This window comes from Vulpes lagopus, chromosome 8 (genome assembly GCF_018345385.1).
Source record: "Vulpes lagopus strain Blue_001 chromosome 8, ASM1834538v1, whole genome shotgun sequence".
Taxonomy (NCBI): domain Eukaryota; kingdom Metazoa; phylum Chordata; class Mammalia; order Carnivora; family Canidae; genus Vulpes; species Vulpes lagopus.
Window position 1 is genome coordinate 107,751,344 of NC_054831.1, and position 23,844 is coordinate 107,775,187.

Sequence of the window (23,844 nt, forward strand, 5' to 3'; positions counted from 1 at the left end):
AGTCCCCTTCACGTGAGGATTCTGGTTGTGTCTTGGCAGCAAGCCCTGCTGGACAAGAGTCAGGGGACGAAGGAAGAGAAGCTCTCGAAGAGGCAGGCGCCGGCCCCCAGGCGGGCCCGGGAGGCCCACGAAGCCGGTGGCAGCATGAATGTAGAGAAAACAGGTAAAGGAGGTCTGCCCGCCAACCTGGAACGGCCCTTGCTAAAGCTGGCCCTGGAGGGGAGGCTGCTGTGGCATTTGAGCTGTCCTCACACACCGTCTCTTCCCCTGCAGGTGGCCCAGCTGAGTCCTGGCCACCTCGACATGGAACTCGGGGACCCCAGGCTGCCCATCCCTACTCCAGGGGTTCCCCCTTCCTGGTGATCAGAGGCTGTGGCCCTTGTGGGTTGCGGTTGAATTTTGCTGCTTTTTGTCTTTTCCCCAGTGCCTGCCAAAAGCAGGCCAAGGGTGGCAGCCTCAAAGATGCCGCGACCTGTAGAGAGAGGCCTGAACCCCTCTCGTTTATCTGTGGATCCATCAGGGACCCAGAAGCTCTAGGATAGGACCTCACTCTGCTGCCCCGAGGCTGGGAGAGTGGAGTTGGTGGCTCCATTCTTCTCTGTCCAGGATGACTGGTTCTGGAAGATTCTATGGGCCCCCTTTCGTGGGGTTCCCTAGCGGGAAGCCCAAGCCCCAGCAGTAGTTGAGAAAAGGCAGCCTCAAGGAGCCCAAGGGGACGGCCAAGAACACTGGAAGAAGAAGCAGCTGGTCTTTGCTTGTTTGCTTCCTCCCATCACCAGGGGTTGATTTATGTTTGTGATCTTGCTGTGTGGTGAAGGAGCCGCTGCGTCCTCTGGGGCTGTCCCAGAGCTGCAGTCTTCTGGCTGGCATTGGGGGGCAGGTGCCAAGGGCTGGCCGAAGTGTGGGCACACAGGCCATAGGCAGGGGTGCACCGGCCAGCCAGTCAGATCGGTTCTCCTACTTTGTGGAGAAGAGAGAGACCAGCTCCTGTCACGAGTGAGACTGAGTCTGGTCAGTGGGGCCGGGGTGCCTGAGCCTGAGTGCCCTGAGGGGCAGGGTGCAGGCAGGGTCTCTGAGGCACCATCCCTTGAGAACTTGTGCTGACTTGCCTACTACGAGGCATGCTGCCTCCTCAGCACCAAGGCCCGTTCGGTCCCTCGTCCTTACGTGCGCCTCTGGTTTCACCTGTCCCTCCTCCTTTGACCTTCCTTATTGGCTTCTTCAAGGACTCTTCTCCCTTAGCAAGTGCTCAAGTGCTCTCCAGGCCCCATGTCAGCTCCCCTGGCTGGGCTCCTGTGCTGAGTTCAGGATGAACCCCTGTGTGGACTCCAGGGTGTCTCATCAGAACCTTTTCCATGTCCTAGATGAGAAAAACTATTCCATGTCTCATCCTAGCCCTGTGGCCTCTTGGGTGACATTCATGGATTCCAGGCTCCTTTTACACAGTTGCCTCTTAGGGCAAGGACCAGTGTCCCCATTTCACAAAGGAGTACCCCAAAGGCCCCACCCTCCTGTCTCTTAAGTGGCAGAACTAGCTCCAGGGACCTGGAGTCTAGTATGCTCCCCACCACACCATGGCAGGCTGCAAAGGGCTGAGGGCCATGCTGGTCACATGCTGCTCATGGCAGCCCCGTGTGCAGGCCTGGAAGCATCCATCTGACCTCACTCTCTCTAGAACAGATAGCAAAGGCTTGGCCCACTGTGTGTGATGCGCATGCTGTGTCACATGCAGGCCACATGGCCAGGGCCCCTAGCCAGCCGGCGATGTACTGGCTCCAGCTCCCTGGAGCATCTCGAGTCGCAGCTATTCCAAGGGATTGGGAGAAAGGGAAAAGCCAGCCTGTCTGTGCTTTGCCTGCTCTCTGGAGAGCCGGACCTGAGACTTCTCAGGGTCTCCCCTGCTGCGGACAGGGCTGAGTGAGACACCCCGCCCAGCCCGGAAGCTATATTTTGGCTTCTCAGAAGTCTCAGTGAGCACACTTGCTGTGTCCTGGTGGGTCGAAGCTGCCAGTAGGGTGTGTGACTTCAGGTGCAGAGTCTGGGAGCCCCCAGGAGTCCTGCCTCACAGCTGTGCCTCTGAGATGCAGTGTGGGGGCACCCAGAAGCCCCGCTGCCCTCAGATAGAGTGGAGGCTTGGAGCTAGCAGGTGCTGCTTGTCACACTAAACTCTTGGATGCTTCTTTCTGCCTCCTGGGGCTTTGGCCAGGTCTCCGTTTGGGTGACCTGGGGGGAGAGGCAAATCTCCTGCCCTAACACCCTCGCCTCTGCCCATGCCCACACACCCCAGCTCCTCACCAGCTCTGCTACTGCAGAGATGGTGACCATTCTCAGTGTCCTCCAAGCAAGCTATGACAAGCATCCCAGTCCCTATCAGCGGGTCATGGCCCTTGATTCTGTGTCTTTGTCCTTCCGTCCGTCTGTCTGTTTCTCTCCTGCTCCTGGTGACAGGACAGTGGAAGGCCGAGGGAGGAGGAGGACTCTGGCTGAGGCACCGCCCCCCCTGGTATTTATCACTTCCTCATGCCTGTGTGGTCCCTGTGCTCAGTGCAGGTGTCGGCCCTGGAGCGGGCCTGGCTGTGTTCCTGCTCACGTGCTGTGTCCGTCCCCATGTGTCCTGGTCTGCCTGTCCCTTGCATACGCACACCCTCCCCTCGCTCCTCCTCTGTGTACAGGTGACCACTCCCTGTGGAGGTCAGGGGACAGGCCGGGGAGCCTCTGCGCCTCTCTTCTGTACTCTAGAGGGGGTTTGGGGTTTAAAGAAATCATATTCTCCCAAGAATAGTGTTTTCTGGGGAGAGGACCCCAGACTCTTAATCATCTGTTGCCAGAAGCCATGTCTTTCTCAGCTGTAATTTGTTGTGGCCTGGTCACGGAGAGGGGATTGCCCATCAGACTTAGGACACATGCTTTGAGGGGGTATAGGGTGAAAGTTGCTTTCCTAAGTCCCAACCAGGTGATTCTGACCCCAGAAGCTCCCCCTGGAGCCCCGCCCCCTGGCTAACCTGTGCTGCTGCTGCCCCCAGCTCTTGTCCCATCAGCTTGCATCCCCTTCCCCCCTCCTGATGGTCTGGCCTGCCATGACGAGCCCCCTCTCCGGAGCTGGGGTGGATCCTCTGCTGTCCTGCTGATTGGCCACTACTTTGCTCATAGGTGGGCGGCTCTTTGGCAGCGGGAGGTGCTCGAGCCTGGGGGGCCCGCCAGGTGTGGCCCCCATGGTGCATAGGATGGTGGAGGCCATGTCCCAACTGCAGGAGGAGAAAGCTCGGCTACAGGAGGAGCTGGCAGCCCTTCAGGAGAGGCTGGCCCTCCAAGACAGTGACCAGCAAGCCACATCCACCCAGCTGCAGAACCAGGTACTGGGGAGGATGGGATGGGCAGAGGCTGCTGCCTACTGTGGAGCAGGTTGGAGGACACTGCTTGGGGCCCCGGGAACCAACCCACCAGGCCATCTGGCTTGATGGATGGACAGATTGAGTCTCTTCCCTTGGCTCAGGAATGCATGAGAGGGCAAGGTGGCAAGAGTCAGAGGCTCAGGTCTCCCGTCCTACTCATCCTGGTGCCCCAATCCCCGTGGTTCCCAGGGGCCAGGACCTATTTCTCCGGAAGTGATAGACTGTGTGTGTAGATGGGAGTGAAGCGGGAAGGTACGGGATGCTTCTAGGATGCTTCTAGCCTTAAGGATAGTACTGAGGCCACCCCATCTTATTCAGTGCCCTGGACTGGGCTGTCCAGGTAGACAAAACTGACTACGGAGGTCACCCCGGGGAAAACCAGTAGGAAAGGAGAGGCTGTATGACTGCATGTGGGAGGAAGAGCTCTCAAATCTCTGGAAGCCAGGGAGAACCTCAGGTTTACACTGGCCAACAAGAACACGTGCAGACTGTGCTGCATGCCCCCTGGGGCTGACCACGGGCCCTCCTTCCTCTGCTGCATGTGGGCCTGAGGCCCCTGTCTGGTCCCATACCTGTAGTCAGTGTTGTCTTTTGTGTCTGTCTGACCTTCCCTACTTCCCCAAAGTCCCCCACCCTGTCTCTATATCATCTCTGCCTCAGATTCCTGCCCTGAGCTCAGGGCCCAGGGTTCTCTGCTTTTTGAAAAGCCTGCCTTCTGGTTGGGCTAAATTCTTTCTCTGGTTACTCAGCACGTGGAGCTCCTCCTGCTCGGGGGAGTATCACTGAATACGATGACCGGTTCTCAGTTCCAGGAAGCAGTAGATTATTTTTATGCATTTAAAAAAGATTTTATTTATTTGAGAGAGAGAAAGAGGGAGAGAGCATGAACGGGGGGAGGGACAGAAGGAGAGGGAGAAGCAGACTCCCCGCTGAGCTGCGATATGAGCCCCAATATGGGGCTGGATCCCAGGAGCCTGCGATCATGATCTGAGCTGAAGGTAGACACTTAACAAACTGAGCTACCCAGCCACCATACTTTTGTGCATTTTGTAAATGTAGCATTTTTTTCTAGCTTACTGGTGTGTCCTCTTCTCAAGAACTATGTGTACTGACCACCTGCCCCTTGCTGAGTTAGGTGGGCCTCCTTGGGGGGTTGTGTTCCTAGTGCCCTGTGTCTCCCTCTGATACACTGACCACATTATTTGTTGCCTCTGCCTCCCTATCGGGCTCCTGTAGGCCCGGTGACATACTAACTTTGTCACTCTTGCCTCCTGCAGTGCCCACCTGCCTCCCTCTCTCAGACTTGCTGGGTGTCTGGTATGTACTGGGCACCAGGCCAGCCCCTGGGGATGTCCAGGTGGGCAGGCATGCCCTGGCTGATGGGGGTTGTGGTCTAGGGTAGGACAGACTTTTGTTACATACACCCATGTTAAGTTAGAAGAGTAACAAGGGCTCTGCAGGTGGGCACACACACAGGGCATGAGGACTTATACCAGAGGCCTTTGTCAAGGACATCAGGACCTGTCAGGGAGGTTGGGACAGCCTCCTTGAGAAAGTGGTGCTAGAGCTAAGGTCAGGCACCAAGCAAAGGAAGTAGGTTCTGAGTTGAGAGAATAGTCTGTGCAAAGGGACTGTGGCAGGAGGAGCAAGAGGAGTATAGGGGCAGAACCAAGGTTTGGGTAGCCCCATGGGGCTGGGGACTGATCCAGGGCTCAGCCTGCAGGACATGCCTGGTCCATGGCAAGAGCTTATCAGCAGCTCTTCTTTCCCTGACCTTCTCTAGTTTAGGCTGTCCTGGCACTCCATTTTTTGAAAAAGTTTTTTTTTTTTTTTTTTAAGAGCTTTACTGAAGTATACTTCACATACCATAAAATTCACCCCTTTAAGGTATTTAAGGTATACAATTTAAAGTTCTTAAGTAGATTAAGACAGGGATGTGACTACCACCACCATCAAATTTCAGGACATTTCCATCACCCTAAAAAGGCCTATTTAGTTACTCCCATTTCTCCTACCCCTACAACCCCTGGCAACTAGGGATCTACTTTCTGTTTGTATGGTTTGCCTTTCCTGAGCATTTCATGGAAATGAAATCATAATAATACGTGGCCTTTTGTGACTTTGAACAAATTAAAAAAAATTTTTATTTCATTTTTTTAAAGGATTTTTATTTATTCATTTGAGAGACAGAGGGTGAATAGGAGCTGGGGAGAGGGGCAGAGGCAGAAGCAGGCTCCCTGCTGAGCAGGGAGCCCCACACACAGGGCTCTATCCCGGGACCCTGGGATCATGACATGAGCTGAAGGCAGACTCTTAACCTTTTAGGTGTCTTTGTGCCCTGGCTTTCCATACATTCCCAGCCCCTGTCCTCTCCCATCCCCGGCTCCCCTGGAGATTGGGAGAATTCAGCATGGTTCCTCATCTTTGCTCATATATTAACTTGGACCTTCTCACTCCTCAGAAGTTTTCTTTTCTGAAAATTTCAGGGGATGCACCTGAAGCTCTAGGTCTTTGGGCTGCTTTTCGGAGGGTCCAACACATGGGCCAGGAGCTGGGCTCAAATCCTGACTTTGGGCAATACTCAATTAGCTGTGTGACCTTGGGCTCGTTAATTACCACACTGCACCTCAGTTTCTTCATCTGTCAAATGGACATCATAGCACCTGGTGAGATGAACCCATAGCGTTGGTGTTGATGCCACCCCCACTGTCTTTACTGGGAAGAGTTTTGGGATTTGGAATCACATAAATAGAATTCTAGCCCTGGTGGGGCTGCGCCCTAGCTGTGCAGCTGTAGGCAGTCACTGGCTCCCTGAGCCTTTGTTACCATTCTCTGGATGGGGGCTGATACATGTCGCATGGTTATTAGATCAGTCGTGAGACTGGGCGGAAAAATGGATGGCCATCCATTAAGTGCCATGCCCTGTGAGGTATTGCTTCTGTGTGCTCAGCTCTCCTGTTGGCCTCACTGTGGTGTGACCTGGATTGACCTGCCTGCTCTTCTAAGTGTTGCTCACCCAAGAAAAGAAATGGGGGCCGCTCTGCCTCACGCTTATGGTGGCTTGTTCCCAGCCTTGTCCAGACTTGCCTTCTGACGAGGTGGATGCTTTTCTGTGTTGCTCCTCCTGAAAGGCACTGTAGTCCCGGTAGTTGAGTTTAAGGGCCCTGTGGGGGTCCCCCAGACCTGAATTTCCATCCGACGTCCACTACTTAGTGGTCCAGTGACCCTGAGCAAGTTGCTTACCAAAGGAAGCTTAATCTCTTGGGAGTCTCAATTTTTCTTTCTGGAAAGTAGGTAAAATACTCGTATCTACCTCACAGAATTGGGGGGTTCAGAGTGATGATCTGAGGGAGTCCTGGTGTCCTGCTGGCAAAGCTGACTCAGTAAATGGGGCTGCCATTATCCAGGCTGGGACCTGGGCTTGTGGGGGGCTGCAGGAGTCTTTTGAGGCTTACCCACTGAGCACGCCGTGCTCCTTACGGGGAGCACTCCAGCTGTCCTAGGCCACGGAAGTCACTGGTCTTGGTCTGGCAACCAAAGTATGGCTGTCACTGGTCTGGATTACCCTCCCCAACGTTGGCAGCAGCCCCCAGCCACATCCTGGTGGCCTCAAGCTCCCCTCTACTTTTGTGGATGTCCCTGGAGCAATGAATGGCCTCCATACCCCCCGGGATCCTGCCGCTGTGACATGTGCCCACGCTGCACTCCCCCTTTATTGCCCTGGGACCTCAAGATAGAACCTTAAAATTTTATGCTCAGAGACCACAGGCTCACAGACTAGACTGAGCCGTCAAATGTGTCTTGTTTGCCTGCTTTGTTTCTTCCTTTTAACCATTAAAAGAATTGTGATAGAACACACATACCATAAAATTGACTATTTCAGCCATTTTGAAGTGTATAGTTCAGTGGTATGACGTATATTCACACTGTTGTGCAACCATCACCACCATCCATCCCCGGAACTCTTTTCATCTTACAAACCTGAAACTGGTTCCCATTAAATATTAATTTCCCCACTTCCCACTCCTCTCCCCCAGCCCCTGCCAACCCGCATTCTACTCTGTCTCTATGAATTTTGCTATTCTCGGCATTTCATTTAAGTGGAATCATAGTGTTTGTCTTTTTGTGACTGGCTTATTTCACCTAGCATGAACCTTTCCAGGTTCAACCATGGTGTTACAAACAGCAGGATTTCCTTCTTCGTCCATTCAAGTCCTTTGCCCATCCTGAATTGGGTTTTTTGTGGTTGAGTTGTAGGAGCTTTTTTTCTATATTCTGAGTATTAATCCCATATCAATATATGATTGGCAGGTAGTTTCTCCTATTCCACGAGTCACCTTTCTACTCTATTGATGGTGTCTTTTGATGCACAAAAAAGTTTTATTTTTATGAAGTCCAGCTTACCTATTTTGTTTTTTGTTGCCTGTGTTATTGGTGTGCCATCCAAGAAAGCACTGCCAAACCCAGTGTCGTGAAGGTTTCCCCGTACGTTTTCTTCTAAGATTTTTATAGTTTAGTTTTTATGTTTAGGTCTTTGATCTATTTTGGTTAATTTTGTCTGTGGTATAAAGCAAGGGTCTAAATTTGTTCTTTTGCATGTGGATGTCCAGTTTCCCAGCATTGTTTTTTAAAAAGACTGTCCTTTCTGCATTGAATGTCTGGGCACCCTTGTCCAAAATCAATGTGAAGGTATTTCTGGGTGGTCTATTCTATTCCATTTGGTCTCTATGTCTTAAAGACATGCCAGTACTTCATTACTTTCTTTGCTATAGTTTTGAAGGAACTTTTGAAATCAGGAAATGTAAGACCTCCAACTTTCTCTTCTTTTACAAGTATGTTTTGGCTATTTGGGGTCCTTTAAGATTTCATATGAATTTTAGGATGTTTTTTTCTATTTCTGCAAAAAAATATCTTTGGAATTTTGTTGGGGATTGCATTGAGTCTGATGCTCACTTTCAGTAATATTGACATCTTAATATGCCAATCCATGAATGTGGGATGTCTTTTTTTTTTTTTTAAGACTTTTATTTATTTGAGACAGACAGAATGAGCAGGGAGAGGGACAGAGAGAGAGAGAAAAGGAGGCTCCCCAATGAGCAGGCAGCTGACATGGGGCCTGATCCCAGGACCCCAGGATCATGACCTGAGCTGAAGGAAGACACTTAATTGAGCCACCCAGATGCCCCCACGATGTCTTTTTATTTATGAGCATCTTCTTTGAGTCTAGCAACATTTTTTACTTTTCAGGGTACACATCTTTTGCCTCTTTAAGTTTACTTCTTTTTTATTTTTTTCTGATGCTATTATAAATTAAATTATTTTCTAAATTTCCTTTTTGGATCATTCATTGTTAGTGTGTAGAAGCACAACTGATTTTTTTTTTAAAGATTTTATTTATTTATTCATGAGAGACACAGAGAGGCAGAGACACAGGCAGAGGGAGAAGCAGGCTCCACACAGGAAGCCCGATGCAGGGCCTCGATCCTGGGACTTGATCCTGGGACTCCAGGATCACGCCCTGGGCTGAAGGCAGGCACTAAATTGCTGAGCCACCCAGGCATCCCATAACTGATTTTTTTTTATTAGATTTAATTTATTTATTTGAGAGAGACGGTGTGTGGAAAGGAGCAGAGGGAGATGGAGAGGGACAAGCAGATTTCATGCTGAGTGCAGAGCCTGATGTAGGACTCAGTCTCATGACCCTGAGATCATGACCTGAGCCAGAACCAAGAGTTGGCCACTTGACTGAGCCACCCAGGTGCCCTCAAGAACCACGATTTTTACATGTTGATTTTGTATCCCATGACTTTACTGAGTTTATTTATTTCTTCTAATTGGTCTGTTTTTTTAGTAATCAGATTATTTGTCAATTTTTAAACCCTAGTTAAGGTCACGTAAAAAATCTGGACTTCCCATTTTGTCAGAAAATATTGGAAGATGTGGCATCTCTGGGCTGCCATTCCCATGGGGTACCTACTTCCTGGAATCTCGTAGCAGCTCCTACCTCTGGCAGAAATGAGCATCCTTCCTCTGGTGCCCCAGTGGTGCCCCAGCCTCCAGCACATCTCCTGCCCCATGCCCTGTCTGACAGCCTCACTCAGAGATCCTGCTCTACCTGGCCCCTCGTGCATTCAGCATTCTTTCTACATGTGTTTGTTGAGTACCTGCTATGTACCAGGCAGTGTCCTAGGCATGGGGAGTGTGGCACCCACACAAGAGACAAATATCTCTGCCTTCAGGAGCCTTCATTCTAACAATAGAACTCATTAAGTGCTTTACATATATTATCTCATTTAATCTCACTTAATCCTCCAGACATCCTCCTAGGGGTAGCCTCATTATCCCAATGAGGAAAGCAAGAGGCGTGGTGAAGTTGAGACTTTTCCATGGTTATCTAGGGGGTAGGGTAATATCTGTATTAGAAAGTTGGGCAGTCTAGCCTGAGAACCCATGTTCTCAACTGCCCCTCAGTGGCCGAAGGACTCGAACGGAAAACTTGGCAGTGGGCAGGGCAGGGTGGATGGGGCCAGACAGGCACAGTCAGTGCTCATGTAGCCAGACATCAAATGTCCTGCAAGGGGACATGTGTTGGGGATGGGATGGGGTGCTTCTGAGAGCTGCCCTCTGGCCTCTGGCTCCTTGAAGTGTCCTGGATTCCAGGACCTTGTGCTTTTTCAGCTCAGCAATGCCTTGGTCTTGCCATTGGGAGAGCCCCCTTTTTCTCAGAGGATAGCTGGTGATCAGGAGCCAGGCTTGGTGGGAGGTGGGAAGGTAGTCAGCAGGCTGTCTCCTCCGATGGGAGCAGACAGCCGAGAACACCCACCTGTGCAGGGCAGCCCCACCCTCTGCTGAGCCAGCTTCTGCTGAGAGATGTAAATGCAAGTTTGTGTCAGACAGGCTCCAGCTCCCCACTCCCAGAGCGGCCCTCTGCATCAGGCCCATGACCCAATTTTTTCTGGCTGACAAGGAGCCTGGGCCTGGGGAGGGATGTTGCACAATCCCAGCCCCTTCCTCAGCCCTGGGGTTGACATCAGCAGCCTGCCAGGCGCCTGCTTCTCCTTTGGCCTGGCTCTTTGCCCTCACAGGTGTGCATGTTGCTCCTCTGCTGTTACTTCAAGTGTTTATTGAGTACCTCCTGTGTGCTGGGCACCTGCTGGGGCTGGGGCTTCTGAGGAGTAATAGAGAAGGTCCCTCCCCACTTTGCCTCCAGTTGCAAGCACCACTGCTGGCTCAAAGCTGGGGCGGATGTGTAAAGGGTAGCTGCAGGGACTCTTTCCCTCAGAAGGCCTTGATCTCTGGTCCAGTTTATCCACAGCACCCCACTCTCTGCTCTCACCACTCCCCCCCGCTCTTTTTTTTTTTTTTAAAGATTTTATTTATTTATTCATGAGAGACACACAGAGAGGCAGAGACATAGGCAGAGGAAGAAGCAGGTTCCATGTAGGGACCCTGATGCGGGATTCAATCCCGGGACCCCAGGATCATGACCTAGCCAAAGGCAGACATTCAACCACTGAGCCACCCAGGCACCCTGCTCTCACCACTCCTGAAGCAGAGCCTTCTGGGTGGAGGGAAGCCGTCCTGCTCCTGAGCAGCACACATTCTCAGCCCCCAATGTAGCTGGCCTGCCGGGTGCAGTCCCCACACACCAAGGAGTGACTTGTGCCTGACCTGCCACCCTGCAGTGTTGGCGGCCTGTGTCCCCCATGCTGTCTGAGACAAGCCAGGAGATGACTGATAACTCTGACAAAAGGAGTCTTTTATAGCCTCTTCCTGAACCCCCCCCCCCCATGCCCCTAACATGCTCCATTTTGCAACCACCTCCTATTGGGGCACCTCTCAGAGATTCCAGGCAAAGCCCAGGAGCACCCAGAGTTCTGATTGTGATGCAAGAAGGGAACAGGAGCCTGGGCTGCAGGCAGCTGGTGCGCAGGTATCCTGACCCCCTGAGGAAGGCTGAAAAACCAACAGGGTTTTCATTGCATGTGGGGCTGAGCGCCAGTGGCATTGGGGGCAAGTGAGGTCAGAGCACACCCAGCCCGGGGCTGAGGAAGCAGCCTGTCTGAGGCACCTGTTCAGTGCAAGTGGCTCTTCCCGGGGTGATTTCCAAAGAAAGGAGGGGGGCAGGGGCATGCCAACCTTTCAAAAGGAGGTAGAACCACCTATTTCAAGATGGGGGGAATGTGAGAGGAATATGTTTTTGGAGGCTTAAAAATTGCTGAAAAGCATAAAGAATTTATCAGGCTTAAGTCCATGGTCCAGAGACCTCTACTTTTTGGTATTGCATTCATGATTTTGCTTTTGGATTTTGATTTCACTATGTTGAGGGGCCTTCCTCCAGGTCACTTAAAACTTCTGACAAACACAACTGTAATGACTCCCCAGGAGTCCGTGTTTGCATTTGCTGTAACTCACCTAACTGTTCCCCTAACGCTGGGTATTCCAGTCACTCCCAGTTGCACGACTAGGAAATGAAAGGCTACCTTCTGTGAGCTGTCCCTTGCTCTGCTCTAAGGCCAGAGGAACTGAGTGCTGCTCATGCCAGGCTCTCAACAGAAGGGGGCACTGGGGTGGGCAGAGAAGTGGTACAGGCCTGGTCCGTCGGTCCATTTCCTCCCCTCACCAACTCAGAGGAGCAGAGGCTTCCTCCTGCTCTGGGAGACTGAGCTCTAAGCTGTGACACCCCCCCCCCCCGCCCATGCTGCCACAGACCATTGATGACATCTCAGCCATGTAAAATGGGGAGATTTGACACACCCCAACACCCCACAGCTGTCCTCTCTTGAAAGAACAGAAGTCTGGAGACATGGGCCCGTGTGCTCCCAGCCACAGCCTGCAGGGAGGGCGCTGAGCTTGTCTTCTCAGGGTGGACGCTGGGCATCCAGTCCTGCGCTGCCCCTCACCTGCCCTACCTACTGGTCTGGCCTCTGCAGGCAACAGACTTTGTTGCTGTTGCTTCCTAATAAGACCCAATGCTTCGTGGCCTGCTTGGGTCAAACCCACCTCCTAGGTCCCCACAGAGAGAGTCTGACTCTCACTGGGCTTTCTCAAGGTGATGTACAGTCAGGTACGGTCATCACAGAATGTTCTGTGACAAAACCCCTAAACATGCACTGATGAACATTGGTGCCAAAGTCTTCGGTTGCATTTTGGGTTATTTCCCAAGAGGTTCCTGGAGGGGGGCTGGTGCAGAATTGGGGTCTGGAGTCTGCAGGGAGGGTGGCCAGCTGGAGGACAACTCTAGGGGAGGGTTGTTACCCTGGGATGTACGCTCTCAGAACTGGCATCCTGGTGGCTTCCTCTGGCTCTGGCTGAGCCAAGCTGCCCTTGCTTCCTGATGGGATGCACACACCCTTCTCTGATGGTCCCAGCTCTCCAGCAAGGCAGACAGGGACCTGGGGTGGGGGTGGGGGGGACACAGGTCCAAGACATGCCCTGGTTGCTGGTAGACCTGTCTCTATAGGCAGACTTGCCAGGTACCACTGGAATGGAAAAATCTAGGTTCTGGGCAAGGACCAATCAGGTTTCATCGTGTCTGGAGTTTATACAATTTGGGAGCCCTTTTATGAAAAGGGAATATAAAATTACAAGTATGTAGACACAGGCCGTGGCAAGGGACTGTGCAAGGTGGGGGTCCTGAAGGTCAGCCTCCTGAGTCTGCCAGGGAGCTGCCTCTGGTGTGGGCTCAGAGTGGTATAGAGGTCACCTCTGCTGTGCTTGCTCCCCAGACTTAGCTGAGAGCGGGACTACCTCGGTCTTGTGGTAGGAGAGGGTGCTGAAGGTTGTTGGGACAGGGCAGGTGTCTCTCACCCAGGGTCCTGGGTGTGCCCTGATGCTTGAACTGAGGGAGTGTGCGGGGCTGAGAAATGAGGCCTGAGCGTGGGCCAGAAGTGAGGAACAAGGCTCACTGTGACCATGGCTTTGTGCTGGCAGGTGGAAAACCTGAAGGAGAAGCTCATTAGCCAGGCCCAGGAAGTGAGCCGCCTTCGATCAGAGCTGGTGAGGCTCCACACTGCCATCCTAAGGTGGGGGCTGCAGGGGGACTGGCCTGGCCTTGTGCAGACTGACCCTTCCAGTTGGGGTGTGGGACCCCATCCCTCCAGAGCCCTCGAGTCCAGCCCAGCAGATGCCATTGGGCCTGAGAGATGCTCCCCAAATACTCGTCACCACTCACTAGGCCTTCAGAGGTCGTGTGACCCCCAAAGGGAGGGAGGTTAATTCTCATCTGCCGATGTAAAACAGGAGTGTGAACTCTGTGTATAAATATGACTTTCTTGTTACTTTCACACTCGGGAAAATAGCATAAGAGGGGCAGGTAAGGCCATCCCCCCGGCTCCCCTTCCTTCCTCTGTCTTCTCCTTATGTCCCCCTTGAGCTGTCTCCCCTCCCTCTCCTGCTTCTTCTCTCTCCTCTGCCCTGGTGCCCCCTCAGCCTCCCTGCTCTCTGCTCCCCGGGCCTGGCCTTGCCACATGCATGCCCTGTGCTCTGGCTCCGTGCAGGGAGGCACGGACCTGGAGAAGCACCGGGATCTCCTGGTAGTGGAGAATGAGCGGCTGAGGCAGGAGATGCGGCGCTTCGAGGCCGAGTTACAAGAGCTACGGGCAAAGCCGGTGGCCCCCTGTGTGGGCTGCGAACACAGCCAGGTGAGCACAGAGCCACCTGCTCCCAGAGGGCTCGGTCCCTAACGGTGACCCCGGCTCCTCTCCTTGCAGGGAGCCCTGCATGCTGGTCCCTCCCGCCCCCCTATCTGTTACACACTTGTCCCCACCCCGCTCCCAACCACCTGTCTGCAGGAGAGTGCCCAGCTCCGGGACAAGCTGTCACAGCTACAGCTGGAGGTGGCGGAGAACAAGGGCATGCTGTCGGAGCTGAACCTGGAGGTGCAGCAGAAGACCGACCGGCTGGCCGAGGTTGAGCTGCGGCTCAAGGACTGCCTGGCTGAGAAGGCACAGGAAGAGGAGCGGCTGAGCCGGCGCCTGCGAGACAGCCACGAGACCATCGCCAGCCTGCGGGCCCAGTCACCACCCATCAAAGTGAGCCTCTGGCGCTGGTGGCCATGTGCAATGTCCTTGCTTTCTTGGCTGCACCCCAGTCTTACCCCTTCCCCCTCTTGCTGTCCAGGGCCAGACATGTAGTAGGCATCTGGCAGTCAAGGCTCGAGGCGCCCACACGTGCCAGGCATGCCTGTGGTACATGGCAAGATTCTGCTGTCGTCTTTGCCCTTCCTGTCTGTTCTGTGCCCAGGCTGGGGTCACAGCCAGGCTCTTGGGCTTACTGAGATGAGAGGATGCCCGGAGGCCCTGCAGCATCCTGTAAAGCCAGGACCTTGAAGTTCCTCTAGTTTTTTCTGGGGGCTTTTGGTGGGATGTCCCTGAGGGTCCTCTCCCAAGGCCAGCTGCATCTCAGGGCCCCCCTGGGGGTGAGGTCGAGGCACCTGCACCTTCAGGCACCCATCCCTCCTCCCCCTCACAGTACGTCATCAAGACCGTGGAGGTGGAGTCATCCAAGACCAAGCAGGCCCTCAGCGAGTCCCAGGCCCGGAACCAGCACCTGCAGGAGCAGGTGGCCATGCAGAGGCAGGTGCTGAAGGAGATGGAGCAGCAGCTGCAGAGCTCTCACCAGCTGACGGCGCAGCTCCGGGCGCAGGTGCGCAGGCTGCCAGGGCACACACACGGGGCTGTGGGAGAGCATGCACACGCGGCGGGAAAGCCAGAGGTGGGCCTGCAGCACAGCGTGGCGGTTCAGTACTGGGGGGGCCATGGAGCTGGGTTCCAGCGCCGCCCCCCTGCTCTCCCTGCTGGCTGTGTGACCAGCGCCAAGTTTTATCTACGCCTCTGTTTCCTCGTCCATAAAATGATGTGCTCATAGAAGCCACCTCCCTGTGGAACTCAGAATAGTCGCCAAGAGTCCTTGCCTGCGGGCCGGGCACACAGGCTCTTGGAAAGGGGCCTTGGTCACTATTATGACATAATATGCTCTGCTGGGGCCTGTGCCTTGTGTACGTGTTATGTGTCAGGACCCAGGCTGGTGCTGGGGCTAATGCAAGAAAGTAGCTGCATGGAGCTCACAGAACTTTCCAGGAGTGAGATGGCCTCTCCTGTGTGTGTGTGTGTGTGTGTGTGTGTGTGTGTGTGTGACTGTATGTGTGCATGTGGAGGGGGATGCTGTTTGCTCCTGTACATTTGTGGGGTAAGGCGTAGGGCTTTTTTCTGGCACCCACCCCACTCCCTCCTGAGCCCCACGTTGAGCTTCTGGCCTTGGCCATCAGATCGCCATGTACGAGTCAGAGCTGGAGCGGGCACATGGGCAGATGCTGGAGGAGATGCAATCCCTGGAGGAGGACAAGAACCGGGCCATTGAGGAGGCCTTTGCCAGAGCCCAGGTGGAGATGAAGGCTGTGCACGAGAACCTGGCAGGTGAGCCAGCCAATTGGGCCCTTGCCCGCACCCCCCCACCCCCACCCCCCCACTGTGGCCCCCCACCCTGTCCACCTTACACCTCTTATGTCCCCAAAGGTGTCCGGACCAACCTGCTAACCCTCCAGCCGGCACTGCGGACCCTCACCAATGACTACAATGGGCTCAAGCGGCAGGTGCGCGGCTTCCCTCTGCTCCTGCAGGAGGCTCTCAAGAGTGTCAAGGCTGAGGTGAGGGCAGCTGGAGGCTGAGGGGATGGGGGAGGCTTGGAGGGACCCTGGAGCCCAGGGTGCCATTCCAAAATGCAACAAAGCCTCCAGACAATGGCTCTCCTCCCCCACTCACACAGACTGAAAAACGACTGGTCAGGGCAGGTATTTTGGTATTTGTCTTATTATGACTCTTTATTTTTTATTTTTTTAGAGAGGGAAGTGGGGCGAGCAGGGGCAGAGGGAGAATCTCCAGCAGGCTCCACACCCAGCGCAGAGCCCAACCGGGGGTTTGATCTTACAACCCTAATGTCATGACCTGAGCCGAAATCAAGAGCCAGACACTTAATTGACTGAGCCACCCAGGCACCCTTATTATGACTCTTTAAACCAAGCATGTAACGTATATCCTCATATCTCAAACATGCTACATATATTCTTACATCTGTTTTAATTTCTTTAAGCTGTGCTTGCGCAGTATGAGAATAGCCAGCGTCTCTTAAGTGCCTCCTACGTGCCAAGCCTATTATAGCTGTCAGCTCCTTGAATTGGTACGGCAGCCCTGCAGGGTAGAGACTGATCTATTTTGGGAATAGCAAATAGTTTTTTTTTCTGTAAAAAATAAAATTATGTCATTAATACATGGACATGGTAGAAAGTTCAAGCCGTGCAGAAGGCAACAGCTGAAAACGAAGGGCCCCTCTCTGCTGCCCTGGCCCACGTTCCCCACACAGATGTCAGATGCCCTCACCCCAGGCGTTCTGAGCTCGTGAAGCTGGTGGACGTATCCGTGTGCATATACACACTTCCGTTCTACCCAACAAAGGGGAAGAGATGCATGCATGCTCTGCATTTTGCTTCTGTCCCCTATGAAGCATAACTTGGAGATCTTTACCTACTAGGTCCCACAGATCCACAAGCTAGATGGTGTTATTCCCATTTTACAGATGAGAAAAATGAAACTCAAGGACTGAGCTGAGCTGATTGCCTTAGTTCCCCCAGCTGCTCAGGGGTAGGGCTGGAATTTGGGTCCAGCTGAATCCTATTGGTCAAGTCAGGTGCCAGTCCTGTGGAGTGAGGGTGGAGTGCTGTTTGCTTATTAGTAGGGCAACCTTGAGCTGTCAGCTCTTTGAGGCTCAGTTTATTCCTCTGTGAAATGGGCCCGGCAGCAGTACCTACCCACAGGGGCTGTTGGAAAGAGGCAACATGTGGCAGCGCCCATGGGCTGGAGCGATGAGCAGCTGGGGGCAGGGCTGGGGGGGTAGGTAGTGTTGGACAGTGCTGTGCATCTTCCACAGATCGGCCAGGCCATTGAGGAGGTTAACAGCAACAACCAGGAGCTCCTGCGCAAGTACCGCCGGGAGCTGCAGCTGCGCAAGAAGTGCCACAACGAGCTCGTGCGGCTGAAAGGTGACTGCCAGGAGGGCTGGGGGTGTCCAGCATAGAGGTTCCAACCTGGCTTGGGTCCTGCCCTTCCCCCCAAACCGTCACCACTTCTTAGAATGAACTGTGGCCTGTGGCCGGGGGGCTACTATAGTTCCCTCCCCATAGGTAAGGAAACCCCTAGGCAGAGAAGTCAGAGAACCTACCCGCATGGTTAGTAAGCAGTCCACCCTGGATCTGGACTTGGATCTGCCCGACTCTGAAGCCCTCACCCCAGTGCCTGTGGCAGACTACCCCCAGACCCCGGGGGGCCCAGGTCAAGTAGTGGAGCACTGGGTGGTGGGTGGCTGCAATGCCACTTGTTCTGACTGAGGGCCTGGTTGAGCTTGAGACGGCCTGTTCACACTGCACAAAGGACTAGGGGGTGCTTGCCCTGTGCCTGGGGCTGTTTCAGGCCCTGACACGTGGCCATAAGCCTATGGATGCTGTCGCTGCCCTCACAGGGCTCACTGCAGCTGGGGAAGCAGATGGTGATCATGAATCACCCAGAGAACCCCAACACTGCCCCTGTTACCAGGGCTGGGGAGGGGCTCTAAGAGCCCCTTGGTGTCTGACAGTCAGGGCTGTTGCAGGGCTTCCTGGAGGAGGCGAAGGCACAGCTGAGGCCTGGATAGTGAGCTGGAGTGGACAGGCGAAGGGGAAGGTAGGGACATGCTGGATGTAGTGGGGAGTTTGTTCTTCCTTCCAGGAGCACTGAGATCCCACTGAAGGGCTACCGCAGGGAGAGGGCACAATCAGATCTATGCCCCGCGGCACCCCAGGGCTACCTGTTGCCTGTGCCCATTCCGTGTACTGGTCGTCCACCTACTGTTGGTTTCTGTTTGCCCATCTGATTGCCAAGCTCTGTTCAGGCATCCATGGAGCCCTTGAATGACAGAACAAGTCCCTTGGCTTACTGGGACCCATGCCCCTCATTATATAGAGGGACACGGAAGTCCAGAGATATAGTGTCCATTTGGTGTCCTACCCAGACTGGATGCAGTGCCTGAGCCCCACAACTGACCTTTCCTCCTGGTCCCCAATGTGAAAGTCCCACTCTCAGCTGGTTTGCCCAGGAAGAAGGTGTACTAGTACATTAATTCATGATAGTGTGAGTGATAATAGCATTGTGGGTGGCCTTGCTTAGAAGGCTAGGGGTGTCTGAGCCACTAGCCTGCTCAGGACACCAAAGGACCCCCGTGGTCTGATCTTGACCCAGCTTGTACCCTTCTCTCCTCCCTGACACAATCCAGGGAACATCCGGGTAATTGCTCGTGTCCGGCCAGTCACCAAAGAGGATGGGGAAGGGCCTGAAGCGACCAATGCTGTGACCTTTGATGCCGATGACGACTCCATCATCCACCTGCTGCACAAAGGAAAGCCTGTATCCTTTGAGCTGGACAAGGTCTTCTCCCCACGGGCCTCACAGCAGGATGTGAGTATGGCCCTATGGGGAAAGGGACAACAGTGGAGAGCGGGGAGACACACAGGGAGAGATGATGGGGCATGGACAGAAAGAAATGTAAGAGTTAGGGAGACAGGATGGAGAAACCTGGGGTGCTGGGATGCCTTGTTCCTTTCACTGGAGGAGAGAAGGGGGGGAAGCTAAGACCGAGGCTGAGAAGCTCTGCAGGGAGGAGATTCAAGGATAGCCTATAGCACCCACATGGTCCTCCCACCCCTACAGCCATGCCCACTCTTGGCCTCTCCCATCCACATGCCCATGCCCACCCACAGAGCCCCTCCCACCCATGCAGCCCTTCCTCCTACACTCACTGACCCTGGGGGGCTTTGCTTGTCCAGCTGGAGTTCCTTCCCACAGGTCTTCCCTAGGACTCCCCCCACCCGCTGCCCCCAGCCCCGGCCTTGTGAGAGCCATGTGGTGTCAGCTGAGTTCTTGTCTCATCTCTGCCAGGGCTGACCGGCCAGGCCTGTCCTGCCTGTACCCTCCTATCCTGCACTTGGCTTTACCTTTGCCCCATCCTCTGTCTGCTGGCAGGTAAACCGGCTACAGGAGGCGCCAGGCACATGCTGACCTCTACCTTCATTTTGCTGAGCCCTCCTTTAGTATGGGAGAAGCTAGAGGTGTGGGCCTCTGAGCTCCAAGGCTGGGCAGCCCTTCCTCGGGTGCTGGCGGGCCGGGGGCACTGCCCTAGCTTCCCTTCAGTCTTGGCAGCCCGATTGCCCATTGATGTCTGTTGTGACTTATTAGTCATACATTCTTCCCCAGTGAGCCACTGCCCAGTAACAACACGTGCTGTATTACTGAAGGAGAGAAGGGTTGAGGAGGCGGCTGGACTTGGAGTTGGTGGGGAGCCCAGGGGAGGCTCACAGTCTACATCCCCTCCCCAGGTGTTCCAGGAGGTGCAAGCCCTCATCACCTCCTGCATCGATGGCTTCAACGTCTGCATCTTTGCCTATGGCCAGACGGGTGCCGGCAAGACATACACGATGGAGGTGGGTACTGGCTGGACGGGGCAGGGGTCCTGCGAGTGAGGACCACCCCTTTGGTGCCCTTTTGCTTTCGGGTTTTGTGCAGTACAGGAGCAGAGCTGGGAGTTATCTGTGTTAGCCCCAGAGGGCCACCTTGCCCAGGTGTGCCTGTGACGGTCCCAGTGGATGTGGGGAGGGGCAGGTATGCAGCCAACAAACTCCGGCATCAGAGGAAATTTCCACCCGAGGTCAGAGTCTAGGGCAGACCACCTGTATGTCTCTCAGGATGGGCTTTCATGTCTCCCACACGCATTTATTGGGCTCCTGCTGTACATCTGCCCTGTGCTGGGCCCTGGGGTATTAGGATGAATGAGGGCAGTCTCTGCTCCCGGGGCCAGGGCAGGGCTGTTTCCCCCTGCTTGTGCCCAAGCCCCCTGGGTGCGGTGTGGCAGGACATGGGAGCATTGAGAGAAGACCGATAAAAATGGAAGGTAGCCCTGGGACTGTCTTTGGTTTGTTAGCATTTCTCTGGCTCTTGAGGGGGTGCTGTGGGCTTCTCTGGGAAGGGGTGAGGACAGGTGTCTCAGTGTCTGGACAGGGCAATGAGAAGACTGGACAGGTACCTTTCGAGGAGGCTGCCATGGTGCCTCTTTCTTCCCAGTCTGGACCCTAGTTCTGGGATTGAGGAGACTGATTATTGGGGGGCAGGCCAAGTAAGGTGGGGGGCATGGGGTCAGGTGGCTCCTAACTGTGCCTTGGGTGCTCAGAGTTGGGGTGACCCCCGGGAGCAACAGTACCTGCTGCAACAGTACCCGCTGAGGCCCATGTACATTGGGCACCATTCTGGGTGCCGGGCACAGCTGTGACCACAGAGCGTCTGCCTCCCGGAGCCAGTCTGCCACTGGGGAGACCGCCATGCCCACAGCAAATCAGGCCGTGTCCTCTCAGGCGCCAGGGAGAAAACTTAAATCTGAATATGAGGAATTAGGCATTTGGGTGGAAGAGAAGGCACCTGCCAAAGGAAGTGACACTGGAGCCATGGGGATGTGTGGGGAGGAGCATTTCAGGCACCGGGATCAGCAGGGCTGAGTCCACAGGGCTGGAGCGTGCTAGGGGCTCTGAGGCCTGGCAAGGAGGCCTAAGCAACAGGTGGAGGGCGTGGGAGGTGATACTTAAGGGGAGGCGACAGCTCAGGTGAGGACTCCAGATTTCTTTCCAGAAGGGCTGGCCAGCCCATCCAGCCCCAGAGCACTCGCGGCTCTGCTTATGTCTCCCTTCTACTACCCACAGAGCCCTGCTCATGGTCCCCACCCCCCGACATGAGCCACCCTCCGGGTGGTGGCACAGAGATCATAGGTTCCCAGTACCCCCTCCCAGGGGTCCCCCCAGGACCAGGTATGCACCTGGCACTCAGCAGCCCTCGTGTGCCGGCCTGCGCCAGGTGCTTCACCCAGTGCTCTGCTTTAAGTCTTAGGCTAGTCTGGGCAGGGCAGTGCCATGAACAGTGGGGAAACTGAGGCCCCAGAAGGTGACGTTGCTTGCAGCTAGTGGAGGGTGTTTGGGGGCAGCCCAGCAGGCAGAGGAGAGGCCTGGTTCACTGGGCCTTGCTTCTGCCCTCAGGGGACCCCTGAGAACCCCGGCATCAACCAGCGGGCCCTGCAGCTGCTCTTCTCCGAGGTGCAGGAGAAGGCGTCCGACTGGGAGTACACCATCACTGTCAGCGCGGCCGAGATCTACAATGAGGTCCTCAGGTGGGAGGCCCTGGCACGGGGCACAGGCCTCCGGGTGGTTGTGGTCCTCAGGGCCGTGCAGAGCCATGTGGGATGCAGATCGGAGTCGGGGCTATGGTCCTGCCTCAGCCCCGCAGCAGGGTGATCCCAGGCCCCTGCCCCACACCAGCAGGCATCAGGGAGAAGGATGTCCGGACCAGACAGAGGTGCTCCTCTTGCCTCTGTGTCTACTCATTGTCCCTGTAGGCTGCACCAGGTGGTGATAAATGAGCATGGGGATTTGGGGGGCCCCGCCCACAAGAGCTCAGTGCACCGTTAGGGCAGGAGTGGCGCCACAAGACTTTGGGGAAACACTCAGTCTCTGCCGCTCAGCAGACTATCAGGGAGGGGCTGGAGGAGAGAGGGGTTTAGCCCAGTGGTTAAGGAAGGCTGCCTGAAGGTGCGATGGGGTGGGGAGCGATCCAGGTGTGCGGGGGTGTTCCAGGTGGAGGGGGAGCAGGGTGCAGTGCAAGCAGAGGTGGGAGGAGGGAGTGACCATCCAGCCTGTCCCTGCAGGGACCTGCTGGGGCAGGAGCCCCAGGAGAAGCTGGAGATCCGTCTGTGCCCCGACGGCAGCGGGCAGCTGTACGTGCCAGGGCTGACCGAGTTCCAGGTGCAGAGCGTGGCGGATATCAACAAGGTGCAAGGCTGGGGTGCCTGGGGAGGTTCAGGAAGCGCTGGGGAGACCCAGTCCACCGGCAGAGCCCAGCTGGCACGGGACTCACATGGGCAAGTCCCACGCCCGGGGGACCCCTCACAGGGGTACTTGGGGATAGGGTGGCAGCAGAGATCTCACTCCAAACCCGGTGCTCCTGTCCTCCCCGCTCCCTGCCAGGTGTTTGAGTTTGGCCACACTAACCGCACCACAGAGTTCACCAACCTGAATGAGCACAGCTCCCGCTCACACGCCCTGCTCATCGTGACAGTGCGCGGGGTGGACTGCAGCACTGGCCTGCGCACCACAGGTGAGTGAGGGCCACGGGCGGCCTGGCTGGAGGACCCCTGGCACCACCCCCACGGGGGCCGCCTTGACCTGCCTGGCTCTTCTCTGCCCCCCTGCAGGGAAACTGAACCTGGTGGACCTGGCGGGCTCGGAGCGCGTGGGCAAGTCAGGGGCTGAGGGCAGCCGCCTGCGGGAGGCACAGCACATCAACAAGTCGCTGTCGGCTCTGGGGGACGTCATTGCGGCCCTGCGCTCCCGCCAGGGCCATGTGCCCTTCCGCAACTCCAAGCTTACCTACCTGCTGCAGGACTCGCTCAGTGGGGACAGCAAGACCCTCATGGTGGTGCAGGTGAGGACCTCTGGGAGGGCTCGGCCAGCAGCACGACCGGAGACCCCCTTCCTCTGCGGCCCAGGCTCCCCAGGCTGTGTGGGGAAGGGACCCTTGTCCTCCCTCAGCAGCTCCAAAGTCAGTGAGCATGCTGCCCTTCCCAATTCTGGGGGTGGGGGAGGAGGCCCGCTGGCCGGGGTGTGAGCTCTTGTGTCCCATAGGTGTCCCCTGTGGAGAAGAACACCAGTGAGACTCTGTACTCCCTGAAGTTCGCTGAGAGGGTGCGCTCTGTGGAGCTGGGCCCTGGGTCCCGCAGGGCAGAGCTCGGGTCCTGGTCTAGCCAGGAGCATCTGGAGGTATAGGGACTGTCGTGGGCAGGAAGGAGGGCCTGGGATGGGGGAACAGCCTGGGGTGGTGGGGAAGGGAAGATGCCAGAAGGGGCTGGCGCCAGAACTTGAACCCAAGAGCCTCACTATTTTAGATATTTTGTTTATTTAAGGAGGGGTGGGGGAGAGAGTGTGGGAACAGGAGCGAAGAGGTGGCAGGGGGTAGGGGAAAGGGAGCAGCAGACTAGCTCTGAGTGGGGAGCCTGACTCGGGGTTTGGTCCCAGGACCCCAGGATTATGACCTAAACTGAAGGCAGGGATCCCTGGTGGCTCAGTGGTTAAACGCCTGCCTTCAGCCCCGGGCGTGACCCTGGAGACCCAGGATCGAGTCCCGCGTCAGGCTCCCTGCACAGAGCCCGCTTCTCCCTCAGCCTGTGTCTCTGCCTCTCTCTTTGTCTCTCATGAATAAGTAAATAAAATGTTACAAACAAACCGAAGGCAGATGCTTAGCAGGCAGATGCTTAACTGGCTGAGCCACCAGGTGCCCCTGCCAGGGGCTTCTCTCGTCTAAACACTTCCTTAGCCTCAGAGCGCCCTGTGGTGGTC

The 23,844-nt window shown here is 55.3% G+C and overlaps 1 protein-coding gene across 7 annotated transcripts in view; it reads left to right on the forward strand.

Moving 5' to 3' along the window:
• KIFC3 (kinesin family member C3) overlaps nt 1-23,844 on the forward strand; it is a 37,898-nt gene that overhangs the window by 12,222 nt on the left and 1,832 nt on the right. For 4 of the 7 annotated variants that reach the window (XM_041766521.1, XM_041766518.1, XM_041766520.1 and 1 more), the window contains 16 exons: nt 40-163; nt 3,151-3,353; nt 13,326-13,391; nt 13,892-14,035; nt 14,186-14,425; nt 14,865-15,038; nt 15,661-15,808; nt 15,908-16,038; nt 17,316-17,427; nt 18,693-18,874; nt 19,792-19,896; nt 21,493-21,623; nt 22,158-22,281; nt 22,477-22,606; nt 22,704-22,933; nt 23,134-23,268. In XM_041766521.1, coding sequence (XP_041622455.1) covers nt 40-163; nt 3,151-3,353; nt 13,326-13,391; nt 13,892-14,035; nt 14,186-14,425; nt 14,865-15,038; nt 15,661-15,808; nt 15,908-16,038; nt 17,316-17,427; nt 18,693-18,874; nt 19,792-19,896; nt 21,493-21,623; nt 22,158-22,281; nt 22,477-22,606; nt 22,704-22,933; nt 23,134-23,268 — 2,379 coding nt within the window. Of the gene's footprint in view, nt 1-39; nt 164-2,448; nt 2,504-3,150; nt 3,354-13,325; nt 13,392-13,891; nt 14,036-14,185; nt 14,426-14,864; nt 15,039-15,660; nt 15,809-15,907; nt 16,039-17,315; nt 17,428-18,692; nt 18,875-19,791; nt 19,897-21,492; nt 21,624-22,157; nt 22,282-22,476; nt 22,607-22,703; nt 22,934-23,133; nt 23,269-23,844 lie in introns of those variants that run through there. The other 3 variants (XM_041766525.1, XM_041766522.1, XM_041766524.1) reach the window with 2 other exon arrangements.